The sequence below is a fragment of the Mirounga angustirostris genome, unplaced genomic scaffold (assembly GCF_029215605.1).
Source record: "Mirounga angustirostris isolate CCGP_5_RB_7025 unplaced genomic scaffold, mMirAng1.0.hap1 SCAF_2, whole genome shotgun sequence".
Lineage (NCBI taxonomy): Eukaryota > Metazoa > Chordata > Mammalia > Carnivora > Phocidae > Mirounga > Mirounga angustirostris.
In genome coordinates this window covers 64,236,755-64,258,359 of record NW_026991710.1, presented here as the reverse complement: position 1 = coordinate 64,258,359, position 21,605 = coordinate 64,236,755, and the positions used below count along the sequence as shown (strand labels likewise).

Sequence of the window (21,605 nt, the reverse complement as noted above, 5' to 3'; positions counted from 1 at the left end):
GTTGAAAAACTCTTAAGACTGATTCTAAATGTCTAAAAGATTGCATCCTGGGTTTTTCATAATCCTTCCCTACTCAGGCCGTATAATCTCAGTCTCACACTCTTTGTTGCTGCCATATTGAATGATTTTAGTTCCTTGACTATTCTGTACCTTTCTTACCTTCCAGCCTATCAAATAGCACTCCTTCCTCTTGGATCGCTTTCTAATCTCTTTTCCTTATTATCTCCTGATCATACTTTAGGATTCATGTTTGAGTGAGTTCCTGCAGGAAACCTTGCTTGATGTCCCCATGGCAAAGCTGAACTGGTAGTGTCTCCCACAACTGGGTCCCCTAGTACCCCTGTGCTTACACCTGTTTTAGATACTGTCACACTCTATTGTAATTGTTTATGTGGCTCCCTTTCATTTATGTTTTAATACTGTGTTTTATTTGTTATTGCAACCCTGTTACCAAGCACATCCTAGCTTGGTCTATTGTAGGCAATTTACAAATATTTGTTTAATTAACTAATAATAGAATGATTGAGTGAGCGAATGAACGTATTGGCAAGCATTTATAAACCAATTTAGAGTACAGTTTTAGGTTTGAGGTGTAAACACACAGCCCAACATACCTATGATGTTGGGTTTAATCAGATGATGTTTTGTAACAGGAAGGAAATAGCACTGAAAAGTTTTTTTCCACTAACCTGCATGATGTTTATGTACTAGGCAGGTACTGAACAGTTTATCTCTCTATATTTGTATATAGCAGTGAGTAGAATGAAGTTCTTGAAGGCAAAAAGTGTTAGGTAATTATTTAATTGCTGTTGTATATTCTTCTGTATTATCTGTGTTAATTTTTAGCTTGGGTCTAAAAGATTTTATATAAAAAGTACCTTGTTATTCTAAATAATGTTAGAAAAATAGTCAGGTGTTACAATAATGTGAGAATACCTGCTGTGTTCCAGCCACTGTGTTGGATATTTTATGTTTATTATTTTATTAAGCTCTCCTCCCCCAGACAACTCTGAAATAGGTAAAATTATCCCCATTTTACAGATTGAGGGATGCAAGATTGAGAGTGAAGTGACTAGGCTTCAAACCCAGGACTCCTGATTCCTCAACTCCTGGGCTAGATCCTTCCCCACTTATAATTTTAATTGATTCTTAGGATAAATAAAAATGAACTCTCCCAGATGTCTGGGTGGCTCATTCGGTTAAGCATCTGCCTTCGGCTCAGGTCATGATCCCGGGGTCCTGGGATCGAGTACCGCATCGGGCTCCCTGCTCGGCGGAGAGCCTACTTCTCCCTCTTCCTCTGCCCCTCCCCCTGCCCGTGCTCTCTCTCTTTCTGACAAGTAAATAAAATCTTTTTAAAAAATGAACTGTCCCCTCACTTCTCACTTCTGTATGGAATTATGTAAAACCAACATGACTTTCATATATTTTTTTAATCCATAGTAAAGTCTCTGTAACTGAGAGTGTGGGTTCTATTGTTAGTAATACACTAACCAGAAATAGGGGTTATATAGGAATGAGCAATCCATAGGTACTAACAGAACTGACGTGAAATATGACAGAAAACATTAAATACATATATCGGAGTTTTGGGGTAACGAGAAAGGTCAGGGTATTAGGTTTCGGTTAGAGGGCAGGGTGGCTTTATCAGTCTGTGTGCCAGCAAAGGAGTAGCATAAGGTTGGGCAAAGGTATCATTCATGGTAGTGCCAGTATCGTACCGATAATTTCAAAAATGTTTTTCTAAAGAAACAACAACATTTAAAAGCAGAAGTAACTTTAATAGCATATTTTTCATGTTCTCTTAGTATTTAGCAAATGACATTCTAGTTAACCATGAGCAATGTATGAGTATAGCAGAAACTTGGAGGCGTGTTACTCCGCTCTGGCCGATGAGAGAAATTTAAATGTCAGACCCTAATGTATTTATCAAGGATTAAGGAAGTATGGGGTAGAAGTAAAAGCACTTTGACTACAGAGTCAGAGAAGTTCAGTGTTTGGGCAGGGTGCCTTTGTAAGCTTGGGTTTCTTCACTTGGCAAGTGGAGAAGATGCTGCTGCCCAGCTCAGTGGGTCTCTGTGCAGGTTAAATGAGAAGATGAGCGCGGTGTGTCTGGCTCATAGGAGGGACTCGAGAAATGCCGTCATTGTCAACTGTTGTTGAGGGCCGTGCTCTGCTCTCAAGAAGGGGAAGATCATATTGTTTCAGTTGGGTCCACATGTCAAAAGAATCATCATCTCCATATCTGTGGAGACTTAACTCAGTTTTATGTGACACTAGCCACATTGTACTAGACTGAGATTTGGGGATAGTGCACGGTTGTTTTGGTTGCCTACGAGATCTCATCAACATGTATTTCTACTACAGGAAAGAGTGAATTTCTTGTAAGATATAGCTTCTGTTCTTATTCCATTTGGATACACATTAAAATCTTCTTTTTTTCCTTTTTCTCAGTCCGGAAGCATTAAAGCTTTTAATGTTTCCTTCATTAATTAGAGAGCAGCTTTATTTCTGGTGAATTCTAAGCACCACATTATAAACAACTTCAGTCTTATCTACTGAACCCACTAAATTGAATCAGTAATTTACTTGCAACAATCATATATTATTGTGAATTAGATCATCTTACCCCAAACTAAAACCATGCCTACCATGTGGTATGCTTTCTGGTACGTGTTTTAAAATAGAGGAATTGGAAACTAGGAGAGATTATTTTTGGATTCAACTATGCTTCGTCTTCAAAAAAAATAAAACAAAACAAGGCACTCATTCCTGCAGAATAAGCAATTGGGTTGAAGTTTTCTTTCTTAAATAAGCTGCTTGGCGTTCTGTGGGGAACTAGTTCAAAAGTTCAAACAAGTTGATGTAAACATCGTAAGTTCTCATTCGTTTCTGGAGATAGCTGAACTTTTTTTTTTTTTAAACAAAATATTTTGGAGGGAATAATTTACAAGACATGTTTTTAATAGGAGTATTCCTGAATTTTGAAGAAGAGTTCAGCTCCAAGTTTGCTAGGAGTATCTTTCCTAATAGCTCTGTTCCTGTATGAATCCAAACTAAATATCGCATTGAGAAAAGAAACACATTAAGGACTTTAATTTCAACAAGCCTGTATGGTCTGATGGAAAGACTTCAAAATTAGTTAGAACCCTACCTAGCTTTACCACTTTTGGCAAGGCAATTAGCATTTCTGGGCCTTATGTACCCCATCTGCACAACTGTGAAACTACTACTTACTTTAAGGGTTGTTATGAGGATTAAAGGAGATAATGTCCATAAAATGCTGAGGGTGGTGTCTGGCACAGAGCAGGGACTAAATAATATTTCTCATCTCTCCTCTCTGGTATCATAATTGAAAATTTTACCGGTGGTTTGAGATTGCTTCTCTTTTATCATAACTCTCTGTAACTAGTAGTATTTGGCTTTCAATTCAAGGGATAGAGGAAGAAATTTTTTTTTTTTTTTTATGTTTTATTTATTTATTCATGAGAGTCAGAGAGAGAGAGAGAGGCAGAGGCAGAGGGAGAAGCAGGCTCCCCGCTTAGCAAGGACCCCAACTCGATCCCAGGACCCTGGGATCATGACCTGAGCCGAAGGCAGACGCTTAACCATCTGAGCCACCCAGGCACCCCGAGAAGAAATCTTCTAAATATAACAAAATTTTACTAATTCAGAGTAATTAGTAATTTACTAATTCAGTAATTCATTAATAGCTAAAAGTTTTTAGCTATTAATTCTTGGAATTTAGAATGTTTTATGAGAATGGGAATATGGCACTGTATAGAAGCTAGATTACCAAAATGTTACCTGCCACTTTCTGCTTTAATGAGTGGATACCTTTCAAATGTTGGCACACTGATTATTATAGGATAATATACTGTGTAAACTATTTTGGAAAACAGCTGTTTTCTTAATATTTAAAAATCTTCTTATCATTTTTTTGCCCTTTTGATATCTTGTTAGAGCTTTTTTTTTTTTTTTTTTTAATTCTTGTTAGAGCTATTTAATAAATAAGTTACCAGGGGTGCCCTGGTGGCTCAGTCGGTTAAGCATCCAGACTCTTGGTTTCGGCTCAGGTCACGATCTCAGGGTCGTGAGATCGAGCCCCACATTGGGCTCAGTGCTGGGCATGGAGACTGCTTAAGATTCTTTCTCTCCTTCTCCCTCTGCTTCTCCTCCAAAGCTTTGTGCGCACTTGTTCTCTCTCTCTCTCTCTCTCTCAAAAATAAAAAATAAAAAATAAAAAAAAGTTACCAACTCCTGACTGACTTATCCCAAATAATTAATTACTAGACTCTGAATTAATGAAATTTTAATTATTAGTGTCTTATAATTTAAAATCATTTTTCCAAAATAAGAGCTGTATTGTAACTCTGATGTGTCTTAGCCATGAAAAAGAACTATCCTTTCTTCTTCTACCTTTGTCAAGATATTTTAATGTCCTGGGACCATCTACAACAAATACCTACAAGTAAATTGAATTAGGTTTTTCTTCAGTTTATTTCTCTTGTATTATTTTCTTTATATGTTACCTTTGAATGGTTTATTATTTCCAATTTTTTATTCTTAATAGTCTTACGAAGATAGTAATATCTGAAGATAGGTAAAATAAGCTAAATAGGATCTAAGGGTTTTTTTTTTCTTCTTTTTAGGTTTTTGTGAAAACAGTCTCAGCATTTCTCTTAAGGAATTTTTTAATGTTCCTATTTATGTTAATACTTCTTCAGGAACAAATTAGATCATTTAAGGAATTTGCCTCTGGTTAATAAGTAAGGACTGGACCAAAGGAAGAAAGAAAAAAGCTAGAATAACTGATCAAAAGTAGATTTTCTTGATGGTTTTGAATTATATAAGGAAATAAAAATCTCCCACAATCCTCTGGTTTTTAATTTGTTTTTCATTATTATTATTATTTTTTTTTCATTTTCTTTCAGAACTCTTGATGTTTCAGTGAGCTTTAATGGAGGAAAATCTGTCATCTCGAGCTCATTAATAGTCACAGCCACAGAATGTGTAAGTAAAAAGTTTGCATGAAGTTATTTTTTAAAAATGATTCCATCCAGAAATAATTATGGATTGTCAGTGTTGTTGCATGCTATAATAAGGAAGATGCAAACAGTGACACTGGAGACTACCACAAGGAATACTCTATATAGAATTTATTTTAAATTGTTTCTTTTTTTTTTAAGAGATTTTAAAAAGAGATTAAAAAGAGATTTTAAGATAGTATAATCATTAAAATGAGATTAAAAATCATTAAATAAGATTTTAAGAGAGTATAAATTTTTTTTGATATTTATAAAATTCAGAAGTCATATTTAAAATCAAAATTAGGTAGGAGAATGATTTTCAAATGAAGCAGTTTCCTTGAAACATTAAATATCAAAATGGAATAATGTTTTTTTGTTATGAAGGTTGAATTATTGTGTCTAAGACATTGATTATGTTTTTGAAATTATTAGTATATTTTAAGGATGACTTCACATTTTTGTCTATTTTAAATGTTGGTGCTTTCTAATATGAGTAAGTAATTTAATTTTGATAGTTTGATATATCTTAGTTTGGAAATCTGTTTTAGTTGAGATGATTGATTTGTATTACCTAAGATGCAATCATTTAGAATGTAAAGTTCATTGTTAAGACAGTGTTTTCCTGTAGTTAATTTTTGGGGTTCATGGAAAGTTTTGATATTCATTGTTGAACATGAAAACAGAAAGCACCTAAAGTGACTGATTACATGGCTATTATTTTTATGAGTATATTATCTTTGTAAAAAAGACATTAATCAAAGCAAAAAAAAACCACCCCAAATTCTTGCCTTCAAAAGACCAAAATTACAAACCTTCTCACATCTCATGGTTTCATGGCTTTATATTTTGATCTTTAAGTCAGAGAGACATCCTTCCTTCAAAAAACAAAATAACTCAATATTATCTGTATAGAGACAGTTGTCTATCTCATTGTAAGAAAACATTGCAAGGAAAACAGATATCCATAGGGACCTTGCCACTATTGAATTCTCTGGATAACTCTTTATCAACACCTGCCTCTGTTTTGAAAATACGTAGGGTTTTTTGTCTCTTTTTATTTGTAATTCATGTTGCAATTTGCAGGTTTTCTGGTTCTCTCAGGATGTGGTTGGGATTACAAACGTTTTGTGGTTATATAGTTTCTCAGTGTTTGGCTCACTGAAATGGCATTCTTACTCCATCCTTCCTCTTGTTCTGCACCTCTAGCCATCTTTTTTAGCCTCTCTTCCATGCAAGCAGGAAAACAGGTTTTTGTATCCCATAACCACTCACAATTTTGGTGTGCAGGGATGCTGAGGTTAAATGGCTCATTTGGAATTTACAAATCATGTACTTTTACGGAAGTCTTCCTAGGTCTTTCTGGTTCTCAGGAGAGCACATTGTGACTCAAGGTAGTTTAAGAGTAAAGTGATTTTTAAAAAAGTGACATGGGTTGTGTCAGAGATGGAGAGAGTGAAGGGGCAAGTTGTAATATTAAGGAAGGGATCAAAGTAATTTTCATTGGAAAGGTGAGATTTGAATAAAGACTTGAGGAAGGTGAGGGAGTGAACCCTGAAGACCACCCAAGGGAAGAGTGTTTTATGCAGCAGGAGCAGCTAGAACAAAGCCTAAGGAGGCACTGTATCTGACAAGTTTAAAGAAAGGCAAGGAGACCTCTTGGCTGGAGTGGAGGTAGCTGGGGAGAGCAAGAGTCTCAAGATGAGTGGAAGGTTATGTAGGGTTTTGCAAGTCATTTTAAGGGTTTGAGTTTTTCTTCTGAGTGAAATGGGGAACCACTGGAAGGTGACATGATATGACTTAATACTTTGAAAGATCATTCTGGCTACTGTGTAAAAATAGACTTTGCAGGGGGTGCAAATGTGGAAATCTGGAGACCAAGTCCATGGCTATTTCAGTAATCTAGGAGCAGGGAGGATGTCTCCACTAAAGAGACAGCAGTGGAGATGATGAGAAGTGATTGGGTTCGAATAAATTTGAGTAAAGGTGGATAACATGAGATGCGTAGACAGATTAGATGTGGGTGTGAGAGAGGGACATTAAAGATAATTCTACACTTTTCACCTGAGCAACTAGAAGGATGAGTTGTGGTCAGGTAGAGCAGTGTTTAGAAGATGAGGACTTCTGTTTTGGAAATGTTGAGTGAAAGGTGTCTATGTAGCCATCACAGTGGAAAAATCATAAAAACAGTTGTTGAATATACAAGTCTGGAATTCTAGAGAGAGGTCTGGATTGGAGACACACATTGGGGAGTTGTGTAGAATGAAATAGTCAATGAAATTCCACATGATTTTTACTGAAAAAAGAAAAAGAAAGTGGCTTTCACGAGCTTAAAGCAGAAGGGAAGGAGTACCAGAGAAAGTTTTTTTTTTTTTTTTTAATTGGAGAATAGTTGACAGAGTTGTATTAGTTTCTGTTGTACAAGGTAGTGATTTGATATTTATGGACATTTTGAAATTGTAACCACAAAAGTAGTTACCATCTCTCCCTCTACAGAGTTGTTACAATATTGTTAAATATGTTCCTTGTGCTGTACATTACTTCCCTGTGTTTCATATATTATTAAAACTGGAAGATTGTACTTCTTAATCCCTTTCACCAATTTCATCCCTCCCCTCTGGCAACCACCAGTTTGTTTTTGAGAAAGGTTTTGTATTCTTGGAGGAGTCAGGATAAACTGGGTCCTGAAAGGAAAGCAGGATTTAGGCAAGAAGAGAGGAGGGGAAAGCAGATTACAGATAAATAGAAAAACGAAACTGAGAGTAGATATATTTGATTGGAGTGAAAATGGTGGGAGGGAAGCTTGAAAATAGAAAATTTAGACCAGATTATCAGTAGCCTAAAGAAAGAAAACAACCAGATGGAATTTAGAGTTCATCCTATAGGTCTGTGGTTCCTAAACTCCGGTGTACAGAGAAGTCAGGGCTAAAATGAAAAAAGGAAAGAAAATGGATTATATTTTTCATAATGCTAAATTTAGTCAACTTGAGAGGGTTCTTTTATTCTGAAATTTTTCTTTTAAATTTAAATTTAAAATATCTTAATTTTAAAATATCCTTTGGGGTGCTGGGGTGGCATCCAGTTGGTTGGGCGACCCAGTCTTAGTTTTGGCTCAGGTGGTTGTCTCCAGGTCATGGGGTTGAGCCCCACATCGGGCTCTGCGCTCAGTGTGGAGTCAACTTAAGACTCTCCCTCTGCTCCTCCTCCCTGCACTTGCACTCTCTCTCTCAACTAAATGGATGAATCTTAAAAAAATAAAATATCCTTTGATTAAGGAAAGGATAACTGTAATAATTTATTGGGTCTGTCCTTCCTTTCTTTTTTTATCTCTCTTTCCCTCCTTCATCCCTCCCCCCTCTCCCTCTCTCCTTTCTTCCTTGAGGTGAGAGAAATATGTAGTGATAAAGAAAAACTGTGGCAGACAAAGTTAAACAGGTAGGGAAGACCTTATTCAAAGCTATTACAGGGGCACCTGGCTTGAGCATGCTACTCTTGATCTCAGGGTTGTGGGTTGAAGCCCCATGTTGGATATGTAGATTACTTAAAAAATAAAATCTTTTTTTAAAAAAAATATTACAATAGGGGAGAGAGATTGAACTTGAGACAGCTGGGACAAGGGGGTGGAGGGAGTTGCAGGTCACCTGTATATGCTACTGGGCTTTACCCAAAAGAAAAGTAAACTTTCTCCTATTTTCCTGACAGGAGGTGGTGTTAAAACTTGGAGCTAGGCACCCATGATGTTAGGCCCCTGCCCTTCCACAGAGATTGGGAGATAGGGGCGCCATCTTCTTTGATGATTACATTTCAAAGGGGTAGCTCTCAGGTTGAGAAAGACATTCCCCTTGGGATCTGTAAAATTGGAAAGAAACTTTAAAGGAGATTTATATACATTTCAAAGAGGCAGAGATTTTGCAATGAGAAGTTTTCTGAAGCAGATTCTCTAAAAAAAAGGGGAGATGAGGAACCTATGACCAGAAAGAAATCTGTCTAAAGTTTAATCAAGCTGAGGGAAAATGTAAGTCCATCTTGGTCAATAGAATAAGTGAAGTGAGTAAGAGATAGCTCAAGAAATGGGAAAACCAGGACACTTACCATATAAAGGAGCCAAAAGAAAATGGAATTCCAATATGAAAAGAAGGCAGCATTAAGTGCTTCAGAGAGGTGAAGGAGAAAAGGTCAGAGGGTCACAGTGACTTTGATGCTTCAGTCCAGATTGATGATTTATAGCCTTCTGTGTAAATTTTATTATTCCACTAATTATTATAAGATAATAAATACTATAATTCACTTTATCGTATTGCTAATAATCATAGTATAATTCATTTTCCCATTAGAATTAGCCATTATTTAGTATTCAAACTTAAATACCTCTAGTATGTGGAAGTAACATTATCATTTTATAGATACGGAAAGTAATACTGTTGCCATGAGATGCATCTGCTGATGTGTGCGTTAAATCTCTATTCAAAATAAAATAGGATAGTGGGTAGTATTATGATAAATACCCAGGCATTGTATTAAGTGATATTCAGTCTGTCAGGCGTATTCAGATACGATGAGATGCAGTTTGTAGTATTACTCATTATAGGATGATGCCTTTGGCTTTCACAGGCATTTGAAACCCAAACAAGGGGCGCCTGGGTGGCTCAGTCATTAAGCGTCTGCCTTCGGCTCAGGTCATGGTCCCAGGGTCCTGGGATCGAGCCCCGCATCGGGCTCCCTGCTCCGCGGGAAGCCTGCTTCTCCCTCTCCCGCTCCCCCTGCTTGTGTTCCCTCTCTCCCTGTGTCTCTCTCTGTCAAATAAATAAAAATAAAATCTTAAAAAAAAAAAAATAGTGCAAGATATCTTTTTTTCCCCCCTTGGAACTACTGTTCTTCTGACTCTTTTGACATAACAGTATCCAGAATATGTTTTCCGAGCACGTATTAAGTGCCAGACACTGTGCTAAGCACTGTACATGCGCCAAGCACTCTATGACTTCATTTAACACACACAACTCGAGGAGGCTATTCCTATAACCTTAATTTTGCCGATGAGGAACAGAGAGCCACCTCCCATCTCTAGTGCACATTTATGCAAACACGTTAGAAGGTGCTTCTTCTGTTGGGCAGACCCAGCTCTCAGCAGGGTGACTGGCTTGATGAGAAAGAACATCGACTGACTGCAGCCCTCACTGCCCCTAACAGGGGGGACTTGGAGCCTGGAGGCTCTGGAGGTTCAGTTACCTGCTCAGTTTCACAGTCAAGTAAATGTTAGAATTGAGAACTGAATCCAAGTCTGTCCTCCCCGCTGGCCTGAACACTTGTGCAATCTGCCATTTGTAACCTCTTAATTTGATTTATATAAAACACAGGTTGGCAGTTTTTTCTGTAAAGGTCAGATAATAAATATTTCAGGGTTTGAGGGCTACACAGTTTCTTTCTTTCTTTTTTTTTTTTAAAGATTTTATTTATTTATTTGACAGAGAGAGACACAGTGAGAGAGAGAACATAAGCAGGGGGAGTGGGAGAGGGAGAAGCAGGCTTCCCGCCGAGCAGGGAGCCCGATGTGGCAACTCGATCCCAGGATCCTGGGATCATGACCTGAGCCGAAGGCAGGCGCTTAACGACTGAGCCACCCAGGCGCCCGAGGGCTATACAGTTTCTGTCACAACTACTCAACTCTGCCATTATAAACATTATGTAAACAAATGGGCGTGGCTGCATTCAACAAAGCTGTGTACCCTGAAATTTGAATTTTATGTAACATACTCTTGATTTTTTTCAGCTATGTAGTAATGTAAAAAAAAAAAAAAAAAATCTTAGCTTGCCAGGGGCCTTATGAAACAGATGAGCTGATTTGGCCTTTGGGACATAGTTTGCTAATTCCTAATAGCGAATCTTCCAGAAGAATTCAGAAAATGAAACCATCACTCACTCTGTGACTTTTTTCTTCCCCTAACTCTAAGTCCATAGAAAAAAAATTTTGGAGACCCATTTCCCCTTTTCTCTTTTTCAATTGTGGTTGCTGTGATTAATTATTTTCTAGGTAGATTATGACAGCTTTGAAATTTTTTGAATGATTCTTTCCCATAGTTATATGAATTTTAAAATTTTTGAGTTATTCCTCTTTCTCAGGGTTATTTTGCAAGTACAGTAGTGACTGATTTGTTTTTATACTTCTATGATTCTCTTAGCTAGAATTTTAGTTACATGGGGTAGAGTGAAGTTTTTGATTAGAAAACTCGTTTTTAATGAAGAAAAGGAAATTAGATGCAGACCAAGTTCAAAAAATTATTGTGTCCAGGATGACTACAGAATATATTTTCTCTACCCTAACGTCAAGCTCAAGGTTTTGGTATGTCCTCAGATAACCCTTAAAAGAGTTCTGGCTTCATAGCTTGAACCATCATCTGGATAGTAAGTCTCAAACTGGACTCCTCAGCTAACTTGCACAATCTACTCCTCATAGACATCTGAGAATGCCATTTTTTCAAAACTATGGTTAGAAAGATTCAGTCCAACAAATGGCCATTTGAAAGGTCATCCAACAAACGGACATTAATCCGTTGTAACAGATGGCCAATTCTCTCTACCATTTTACAGAAATTTGTGTTTCAGACCTTCTCGCTAGCTTCTTCAGGTGCTAGTCCCCTCAAACTCTGTGTTCCAGCCACCATTGTCTTTCTCTTGTCCTTGCAAGAGGCCACTAAGTTTGCCTCACTTTCTCCCTGGGCTGGCTTGCTTTCTCTTTCTTTCTTTCTTTCTTTCTTTCTTTCTTTCTTTCTTTCTTTCTTTCTTTCTTTTCTTTTCTTTTCTTTTCTTCTTTCTTTCTTTCTTTCTTTCTTTCTTTCTCTCTTTCTTTCTTTCTTTCTTTCTTTTTCTTTCTTTTTAAAGATTTTATTTATTTATTTGAGAGAGAGAGACAGAGATAGAGACAGAGATAGTGAGAGAGGGCACGAGCAGGGAGGAGAGGGAGAAGCAGGCTTCCTGCTGAGCAGGGAGCCCAATGTGGGACTCGATCCGAGGACTCTGGGATCATGACCTGAGCCGAATGCAGATGCCCAAACGACTGAGCCACCAGGTGCCCTTCCCCGGGCTTTCTTACTTCCTCAGAGCCTCCGACCAGGTTAGTTGCCTCCCACTTCCTCACATTTGTGGTTATTCGCTCAGGGTTTTGTCTCTCCAGCTAACCCGTGGACTTCATGTAGACTTGTCCAACTTTGTAACTTTGGTACCTACTTAACTGCCTAGAATTTAAAGGGAGTCATACTAACCAGAATGAGAGGCTTTTAGTTTCTGCCCATGACACAGATCGATGTGTAATCATGGCTAGTTTCTTTTGACTCTTAAGTCTGCAGTTTGCAGCCTGCTATCTGCTCATAGGACTGAAGTCTATGTGGTTGACCTTTCCTTAATTTGTTTATAAAGCTATGTGAACAATGAAATGATTTCCCTTTCAAGATTGAAGTCTTTCATGCTCTAATAATGGCTTTGGCAAATGAAAACAACGGAAGTGGGAAAGCCTGAATTTGTATCTAGTTAACTGAGCTCATGTCTGGGACTAGGGGTATCCAGGGACTGTGTCTCATACACTTATGACAAGGTTGAGTTGCATGACATTCTTGCTTCTTCTGCCCTGTTGCATGACTTTCTTTGCTTCCTCTGCCCTGTTTTTCATCACACTTAGCTAAAATATGATAAAGATTAGGTCCACAGGTCTTTAGAAAGTGTGTATTTTTTTTTTAATTTTATTGAAGATGAACCAACCTTTGGAGTCAGTTGATGTGATAATATTGCCATAATAAATGTATATTTACATCTGGATGTGCATAGTATTTTATTAATATTCCTAATAGAGTCATTGTTTTGGAGGAAAAATCAAGAATTTTAACTGCCTATCATGGCGAGCCCATCTACTTTATATTCTGTCAATATGATTTTCTGCATTTCCGGCTAATGACACATCCATAGAAAGAAAAAAAAGTAACCACTACATTTTTAACAGATTGATATCCTCTAGTTGAATGTTCCTATTTCTGAACACAATGTTTGAATTCTAAGAAAGGAGGAAACCAAGTGTTCATAGAACCTTTTTGAAAACTGTATAGCACAGACAAATGGTGAGCCATTTCCATGAGGGCTGTGACTAGATCCTAATGTGGGAAAGGACTGGTAGGGAATGCTGTATTTGTTCTGTGCATAAACAGTCAAATTCGGGGTATTTCATATAAGAGGCAGGATCATGAGTTTATGCATTTGATAGCATTTCTCCCGTAGGGTATCACACTTTTCTATGTATTTCTTTGACATTCTTTTCCTGTCATATTCCCGTTTGCCTAGATTTTAGAGCTTAGCATAATCAAGGCTGTAGAGAGTTACATGATTTGTTAACCAATGTTTAGAATTCTGTGTAGAAAGATGCCCTTTGAGTTTTTCTTAAGTGGCTTGATGTATGTTCTGAGTTGTTTTCTTTGGTTTTAAGGACAGAGAACTTATTTGCCTGGAAATTTTCTGTAAAGTATTGATATTCTCTCTCTCTCTCTCCTTTTCTCTTTCTCTTTCTCTCCCCCTCTCTCTCTTTCACACACAGACACACACACACACACACAGAAGTTTCTGTGTGCCAGACATTAATTTAGACATTTAAGATACATTAATAATGAAATGTTGAGCTCACATTTTTATTCTACCAAACTCCACAACAGGAAGTTGTTACATGAATTCATGTCTTTTTATTTCTTCTATTTTAAGTTAATTCTTTATGGTGAATATCATGTCATAGCCTCTTCTAGTGCCTTAAGAATGGTCACATAGTGAATGGTAGAACTCAGTGAAGATAGCTGTGCATGTCAAGTTTCCATCGTTATTCTTGTTGTCTTCTGAAAGATAAGATAAATAAAATGATCAAAGACTCTAAGTGATGATACTTTGGTGGTGCCAGTTTTGGTGAGTTTGCAACCTTTTATCAGCTGTATAAATACCTTGCTTGTTCCCTCTTCCATTCAGATGCAAAATCAGAAATCAAAGGATAGCTTTAATTGTTCATGTGTAGTTGATTCATAATCTTCTGTTGAAAATTTCTGAAAGTAATGAATGTTTTATGGTTTATGCTGCCCTGAGAATTAGTTATTTTAAAAATAGATTTATTAAAACTGAAAGGCTGCTAGTAATCGCTAGCTATAAAAATGGAGTTGTTTGGGGATGGTTTCCACACTGCTCTATGCTAATCTTTTTTTTCCCCTTCCATTGTGATAATAACAGATGATATGGGGAAAGGATACATATGTCAAGATTTTTCTGATTAGCTGAACCAAGTATATTTTGCAGCACTTCCTTGCCACGTCTTTTGAAAACTACCTTCTCTTCTGTTCTCAGTTGTTTACATGTAACTGTTTACATAAAGATTATTACCTCGTTTTGTGCGTATGTCATTATGTATTGCATTTTATTTATTTTTTTTAAAGATTTATTTATTTATTTTGGGGAGAGGAGCAAAGGGAGAGAGAGTCTTTTGTTTTTGTTTTTTTAAATTTTTATTTATTTATTTTTTAAAAAGATTTTATTTATTTATTTGACAGAGAGAGAGATAGCGAGAGCAGGAATACAAGCAGGGGGAGTGGGAGAGGGAGAAGCAGGCTTCCTGCTGAGCAGGGAGCCCGATGTGGGACTCAGTCCCAGGACCCTGGGATCATGACCTGAGCCAAAGGCAGACGCTTAACGACTGAGCCACCCAGGCGCCCGGGAGAGAGAGTCTTAAGGAGACTCTGCACTGAGCTTGGAGCCCCGTGGAGCCCCGTGTGGGGCTCGATCTCACCACCCTGAGGTCATGACCTGAGCCTGAAACCAAGGGAGTCGGACCCTTAACCAACTGCACCCACAGGCGCCTCATATTGCACTTTATAAAATGTTCTGACTGAATGCTACTACCATTGTCACTTAAACATCCGAAAGTCTCTCAGCTTTGACCAATCCAGACATTTCTCAATGTGGATTCTAGGGAATCCTAGATTTACAGGGTATTTAAAATGTTATGAGAAAGAAGATGGTTCGGTGCTGAGGTAAGTTGAACTACTTTACCGCAAAGCCACTCAGAGCTTTCTAAGTATGTTAATACGCACGGTGATTTTCTAAGAGAGAAAGCACAGTAATGGCTTTTCCACAGAGAGTTTCATGCTGTGGGGATGACTGGCTCTCTTATTTTATGGATTAGAAAACAGGCTCCCAGCAATTAAACAACTTGCTTAAAATTAAACCTCTAGACTAATACTTTTAATTCAGTGCCATTCTCAGATGGATCCTGGTGGATCCACCCCTTGTCACTCCTCTCTCTATCAGCTCTTAGGACAAAAGTGGCTCTTACCCTGACCTCTGAGCTTGTACTTCTATTTGTTTTGTTTTGTTTTAATTTAAATACAATTATTGAACATTATCTCAAAAACTAATGTTTTGTTTTTTAAAAGATTTTATTTATTTATTTGAGAGAGAGAGAGAGAGAGCATGAGCAGGGGGAGGGGCAGAGGTAGAAGCAGACTCCCCACTGAGCAGGGAGCCTGATATGGGGCTCCATCCCGGGACTCTGAGATCATGACCTGAGCTGAAGTCAGATGCTTAACTGACTGAGCCACCCAGGCACCCCTGGGCTTATACTTCTTATTTGTTTTGAATGACAGGAAACATATCTCTGAAAAACTGCCCTGAAGTCCCAGATTTCCACCTAGAGAGTATATTGATTTATTTACAGTTTTTTCTTCCCTGCATTCTTTCCCTTAAAAGAAAGGAAGAAACAAAAAGAAAGAAAGAAAGAAAGAAGGAAAAGAAAAGAAAGAAAGAAAGAAAGAAAGAAAGAAAGAAAGAAAGAAAGAAAGAAAGAAAGAAAGAAAGAAAGAAAGACACACAAAACAAAACATTATTACTGGGTATACCAGAAAGTGGGGTTTGGGAGAGACACCTTGTCCCCTGGAGAACTTTATCCCCACACTAAAAATTCAGTAAATACTAGTCTTTGCATTTGTGGCTTTTGCAGTATTTCTTTGGAGTTCATTCTCTTAGTAAATCATTTTAAATGCCAAGCATGGAGTATACATTGGTAAGTAGGTTGGACATAACCCCATGACTTTCTAGAGCTCACAATAGTGACAGAAAAGAGAAATTAAAGAAATAATCACAGTTTATCAGAAATAAACAAACAAATAAATTGTGATAAGTACTCAAGATTGAAGTATAGAGAACTATGAATTGTATAGTAAAGGGGGGCATTTTCTAGCCAGAGGGTACAAAGAAGGCTTCCTGCGGAAGTGGCTTAAGGTGAGCCGTGTAGGATGCCTAGGTGGTGGTTACAGGAAGGGGATTGGAGTCAGAGCCCAGAGCAGGTTCCTTAGGGCTGAAGGAGCTTGGTGTCAGGAAGTGAGAGGACACTAGTGTGGTTCTTGTGTGGGTAGTGCTTGAGCTTCGGTGAGAAATCTGATGTGTGAATGCATGAGATTGCTTTCTTGAATTGACGCAATGTACCATTTGCCAACAAGAACCATTGTTGTTCGGGCACCTGGGTGGCTCTGTCCATTAAGCGTCTGCCTTTGGCTCAGGTCATGATCCCAGGATCCTAGGATTGAGCCCCACGTTAGGCTCCCTGCTCAGCGGGGGTCTGCTTCTCCCTCTCCCTGCTTCTCCCTCTCCCCATCCCCTGCTCGTGCTCTCTCTTGCTAGCTCTCTCTCTCTCTTTCAAATAAATAAATAAATAAAATCTTTAAAAAAAAATAAAAGAAAAAAAGAACCATTGTTGTTGGTTTCTCACTTGCTTGGTGAATTTTGATATTCATCTTGCAAATGCAAATAGTGTTCTATCATCAAAAAGTCTGGGAGAATGCTGCATAAGTTTTGCCTAAAAGTAATCATGCTTGTGATCAAAATAACTCTTTCCCAGAGACAAATGATAGGGACCATACAGCCCTTTCGTATAACCCCAGATAGTGATTTTTCTTACATTCTTTTAGGGCATAATTTAAAACTGTTCATAGCACTTTGGAAGATTTCATATTTATTATTGCCTGTTTTAAAATAACATGTATGAAGTAGAATGTAAAGGAATTTACAGAATTTAGGGGAATAAAGTGAAAATCTGATTTGACATTGGTTCTGCTTTCTGCATCATTTTCTGGTGTTTCCTTAAAAAAATATGTATTTGGGATTTAACCCTGTGCTTTACTGACCACTTTGTTTTTTGTCTTCTGCCTCTTCTAGTCTAGTGGGACTGCAGCCATCATTGCTATTTTGGTGTTACTGCTACTACTGGGCATTGGTTTGATGTGGTGGTTTTGGCCCCTTTGCTGCAAAGTGGTGAGTAAGGAGGATTTGCAACTCTACTCTTTTGTAAAGCAGTGAGATGTAAAGTAAGGCTCGAAATGTGAATCAATGCCAGTGTCCAACAACAGCAGAGATTCAGTTAGCAAATTGAATTTTAATAGTTTTTATTACTACAATAAATTCTAGAAAACATGCATGCCAATAAATGTTTATTATCAAACTTCATCTAAAACACATTTCAAAATCAAGTTTGGAGGGAGAAGGGGAGAGGAAAGTAGAAGAGGTAGTAGGGATAAAGGGTTTTCTATTGCAGTACAAAAGAGTTTCAAGTAAGTTGAATGATATTTTCAGTTGGGTTCATGGGAGAAGTTGATAATCTGTCAGGTTTTCTTGTCAGTTCTTATTGAATCCTTCATTACCTCTGTAAAATCTGTTTCAGGACCTTCTCTGTTTGCCTCTAGGAAAAATATTTTAGAGATAAGTCATGTGCAAATGTTAAGGTGTCTGTCAAATTGGCAGTTTTGAAGTTATGACGGTTTGTTTGTGTTATTTTTCATGTTTGAGTAAAACCTTTGAAAGAATACAGGCTTCTGTTCCCTTTCTCTTGCTATTGTAACAAATTGCTTCATATTTGGTGGCTTAAAGCAACACAAATTTATTATCTAACAGTTATTTAATCACAGATACAAGATGGGTCTCACTGGACTACGCTGGGCTAAAAGGTATTGGCAGAGATACATTCCTCTCTTAATGCTCTGGAGGGGAATCTGTTCCCTTGGCTTTTCCAGCTTCCAGAGGACACACACGTCCCTTGCCTTGTGGACCCCTCCCTCCATCTTCAAAGCCAGCAACATTGTATCTCCTTGACCATTCTTCTGTAGTTAAGTCTCCCTCTGACTCTCAACACAGCTGGGAAAGGACCTCCAACGTTAAGGAACCTTGTAAAGAAATTGGACCCACCTGGATAATCCGTGCTACTCTACCCTCTCAAGATCCTTAACTCTCAATCTGCAAAGTCCCTTTTGCTATGTAATGAAATTATTTATAGTTCTAGGGACATCTTTGGAGGGCCATTATTCTGTCTTCCACGGGGTGGACTGTTGGGTAGTAGAGTTCAGCACATTTCGAGCAATCCAATTTAGATTGTTCAGGTTTCATAGAAAAGAGTATCCTGAAGAAGCAGTCGTTCAAAGCATACCTCCTTCTTAGTTTGATAGCATTCCTTTTATTATCGGCACTTTATGTAGAACCTTATATTCTGTAGATCGCAGCGGTGTTGTACATGATATTACTAGACTGCCTTTTTTCTCCCTCACCTTTGCTGACTCATTTTAGTTTCCTTGTAACTTCAGGCACTAGTCTGCATTACTCCTGCATTTATTATTAATTGTACTTCAGTCTGTTTTCATGAGTCCACTTTATAATCCTTTATCTCAGAACAGTTGGTCTATGGAGGAGGCACAGAATTAACTCAGACAACCGTAGAGACGAGAAGCATCCTGTCTCTTTGCTGAACTAATCAGTTTCCTGCCATAGCAATTTATGTTCAAACGGTTTCCTGTTGTAATCTTGATTATCCTAATATGTTTATTTTAGGGTGGCTTGCATTCTTGAGTCTCAAATTAAAAAGCAAAAAAGTGCCCTAATATGATTCGTGCTCCTTGGTTTTTTTTTAATTTAAATTTTGATGTGGTGGATTTCCTTCCTTCATTACTTGGCAGTTTCATTTATTACTGATCGGAGGGCTCAAAAGTGTCAAAGTACATGATTTTTTAGATGTGTATGAAAACTAAAATAGGCTTCTCTGGGGCATTGCTAAATGTGCTCAAGTGCAGATCTTGACCACCATTTTGGATGTTAAAGAGAGGATTCAATCTCCAGGTGGTTAAGAATAGGTTCATTTACAACTCTGAGACTGCAGATCGTGAATCACAGAGTATATTTCTTTATGCAAAGCATAGAGGGATGCCTTTAAGGTGTGTTGTCAGGATGTCAGGAGAGTTTCCTATCCTTACAAACATTATGAATACTTACTGATTTCTGAAACTTACTTAATAGAGACGCCCACCTGTATTTGACATTTAGAACTATAGATTAAAGGGCTAGCCCTGAGTATGAACTTACATTTATACTTAGGTATAAATGAATCATAGCGAATATTTTCTAAGGTAGCTTTAAAAGCAGGGTAGAGGCAAAATTCTGTATTTAGCCCTTGGCAATCTGTGTCAATACTCTATTAGGAACTGTATAGTCATACAAAAATGACTATAATATGATATGGAAACTCACATTTTAATATGGAAGCACAGAAGTGTGGGCAAAGTATAACTGGAGGGGCATGAGTGCCCCAACAGCAACATTTGTAAAGCACAGGAAGAACATAAGAGGAGGGATTTGCCAGAGTTACGGGATTGTCTCAGACAAACCTTACTGGGCTGATGACTCCAAACTGAGTTTTGAATAATGAATAAGATGTTTACAGTTGATGAGGGACATTTCAGATGAAGTGTGTGTGGAATTATATTGAGTTATTCCAGCATGCTTTGGGAAGCACTAGGCTGAGGCTTACCCAGCGTGCCTGTGAAAAGGAACAGCAAAAGATGGTGTGGGGTTTAGGCAGGAATCCCATTAAGGAGGCTTCCTCTGTCTTTTAGGAAGTTTGAACTCACCCCAGGGATGATGAGAAGCCACTGGAGAGATTTGATTAGTATAATCCCCTGAAAGAAGCTTTGCTTGCTTCACAGCAGTATCTGCCCAGGTCTGGTCCTGGTGGGGATTAAGTTTGTATCCAACTGAGTTTCCATCAATTGAAATGGAAAGCCAGTGACAGATAATGCACCTTAGAGATGGCCAAAGCAAAGGATCGCTAACAAAGTAGATAGGAATAGAAGATGGAAGCTAAGTGAGCTAGAGAAAAATGAAGAGGTGATGTGGAAAAAAGGGACAAAGGGACCATAGCCTTGTGAAAAAATCTCAAGTGTCAGAGGGTCTTGTAGTGCAATGGCAGGATATTTGTTTTATTTTGTTCCTTTTAGAGAATATGTTTGCACAATGCTGGACTTAGAATGTAGTTTGCTAAATAATTCTTAGCAGTTAAATTATTAGGGATCAATTTAACCTTGACTATATTGTTACCAGTAATATTACTTTCTAACAGGAAATTTGTTGCAGCTTGGTGTTGTATAAATTTTGTTTTGTGTGAGTGTTTTTAAAGTATTAGTGGCAAACATTTAAATCTCATCTTTCAACTGAAAAATGACAAAATAACTTAAAATGTCTGTTCTCAGGCACATTTAGATTATGTCAGCAATCCACCTCCTTGAAAATCTTATGCTCGGGAGCTCTTATAAAGATAGAAAGTCTGGAAATAAAGCCCTGAACAGAGGCCCTAATATTTTTCACACATTCTTATTCATTCATTTAATATTTTATGTAAATATCTTTTTTTTAAAGATTTTATTTATTTATTTGACAGAGAGATAGAGAGAGAGCACAAGTAAGCAGAGCGGCAGGCAGAGGGAGACGGAGAAGCAGGTTCTCTGCTGAGCAGGGAGCCTGACGTGCGGCTCGATCCCAGGACCCTGGGATCATGACCTGAGCTGAAGGCAGACACTTAACCTACTAAGCCATCCAGACGCCCCTTATGTATATCTTACGAAATGATTTGTTCATTGTTCAGAGATTAAAATTTCACAGATGTCTAATCAATAACTCAAAAAATAACAGTGTTACTTACATTTTAGACAGTGGTCCTCATTTTTTTTTTCCCTACCCTAAATAACGGGAAGCTCTCAGAGCAGTAGTGGTAAGATTTCCAATGGTGGTGATTCTCCCTGAAGGGAAAGGGCGGGACAGTTAAGGGTCTCCAGGGTTTAATGCCATTTGGAAAAGCCCTTGTAGTAGGCTGAATAATGGTCCCTAAAGAAATGCAGGTCTTAATTCCTAGAAATTCTGAATGTTATCTTCTATGGCAAAAGGGACTTTGAGGTGTGATTAAAATAAGGATCTTTGAGATGTGATTAAATTAAGCTCCTGAGTGTAAGGAGATTAGCGTAAGGAAGAGGACAAGGCAATGTGACCCCCGGGGGCAGAGATTGGGGGATGCAGCTACTAGCCAGGGAATGCTGACAGTCACCGGAAGCTCAGAGAGGCAAGCAACAGCTAGAGCCTGGGAACCTGTAGAAGGAACCAGTTCTACTAATGCCTCATTTTAGCTTTATAAGACTCAGTTCGGACTCCTGACTTCCAGAACTGTAAGAAAATAAGTTTTTGTTGTTTTAAGCCATCGAATTATGG

At 38.0% G+C, this 21,605-nt stretch overlaps 1 protein-coding gene across 5 annotated transcripts in view; it reads left to right on the top strand.

Moving 5' to 3' along the window:
* ANTXR2 (ANTXR cell adhesion molecule 2) overlaps positions 1 to 21,605 on the top strand; it is a 151,425-nt gene that overhangs the window by 49,303 nt on the left and 80,517 nt on the right. For all 5 annotated transcript variants that reach the window (XM_045880923.3, XM_064584678.1, XM_045880922.3 and 2 more), the window contains 2 exons: positions 4,935 to 5,013; positions 17,247 to 17,342. In XM_045880923.3, the coding sequence (XP_045736879.1) occupies positions 4,935 to 5,013; positions 17,247 to 17,342 (175 nt within the window). The remainder of the gene's footprint in view (positions 1 to 4,934; positions 5,014 to 17,246; positions 17,343 to 21,605) is intronic.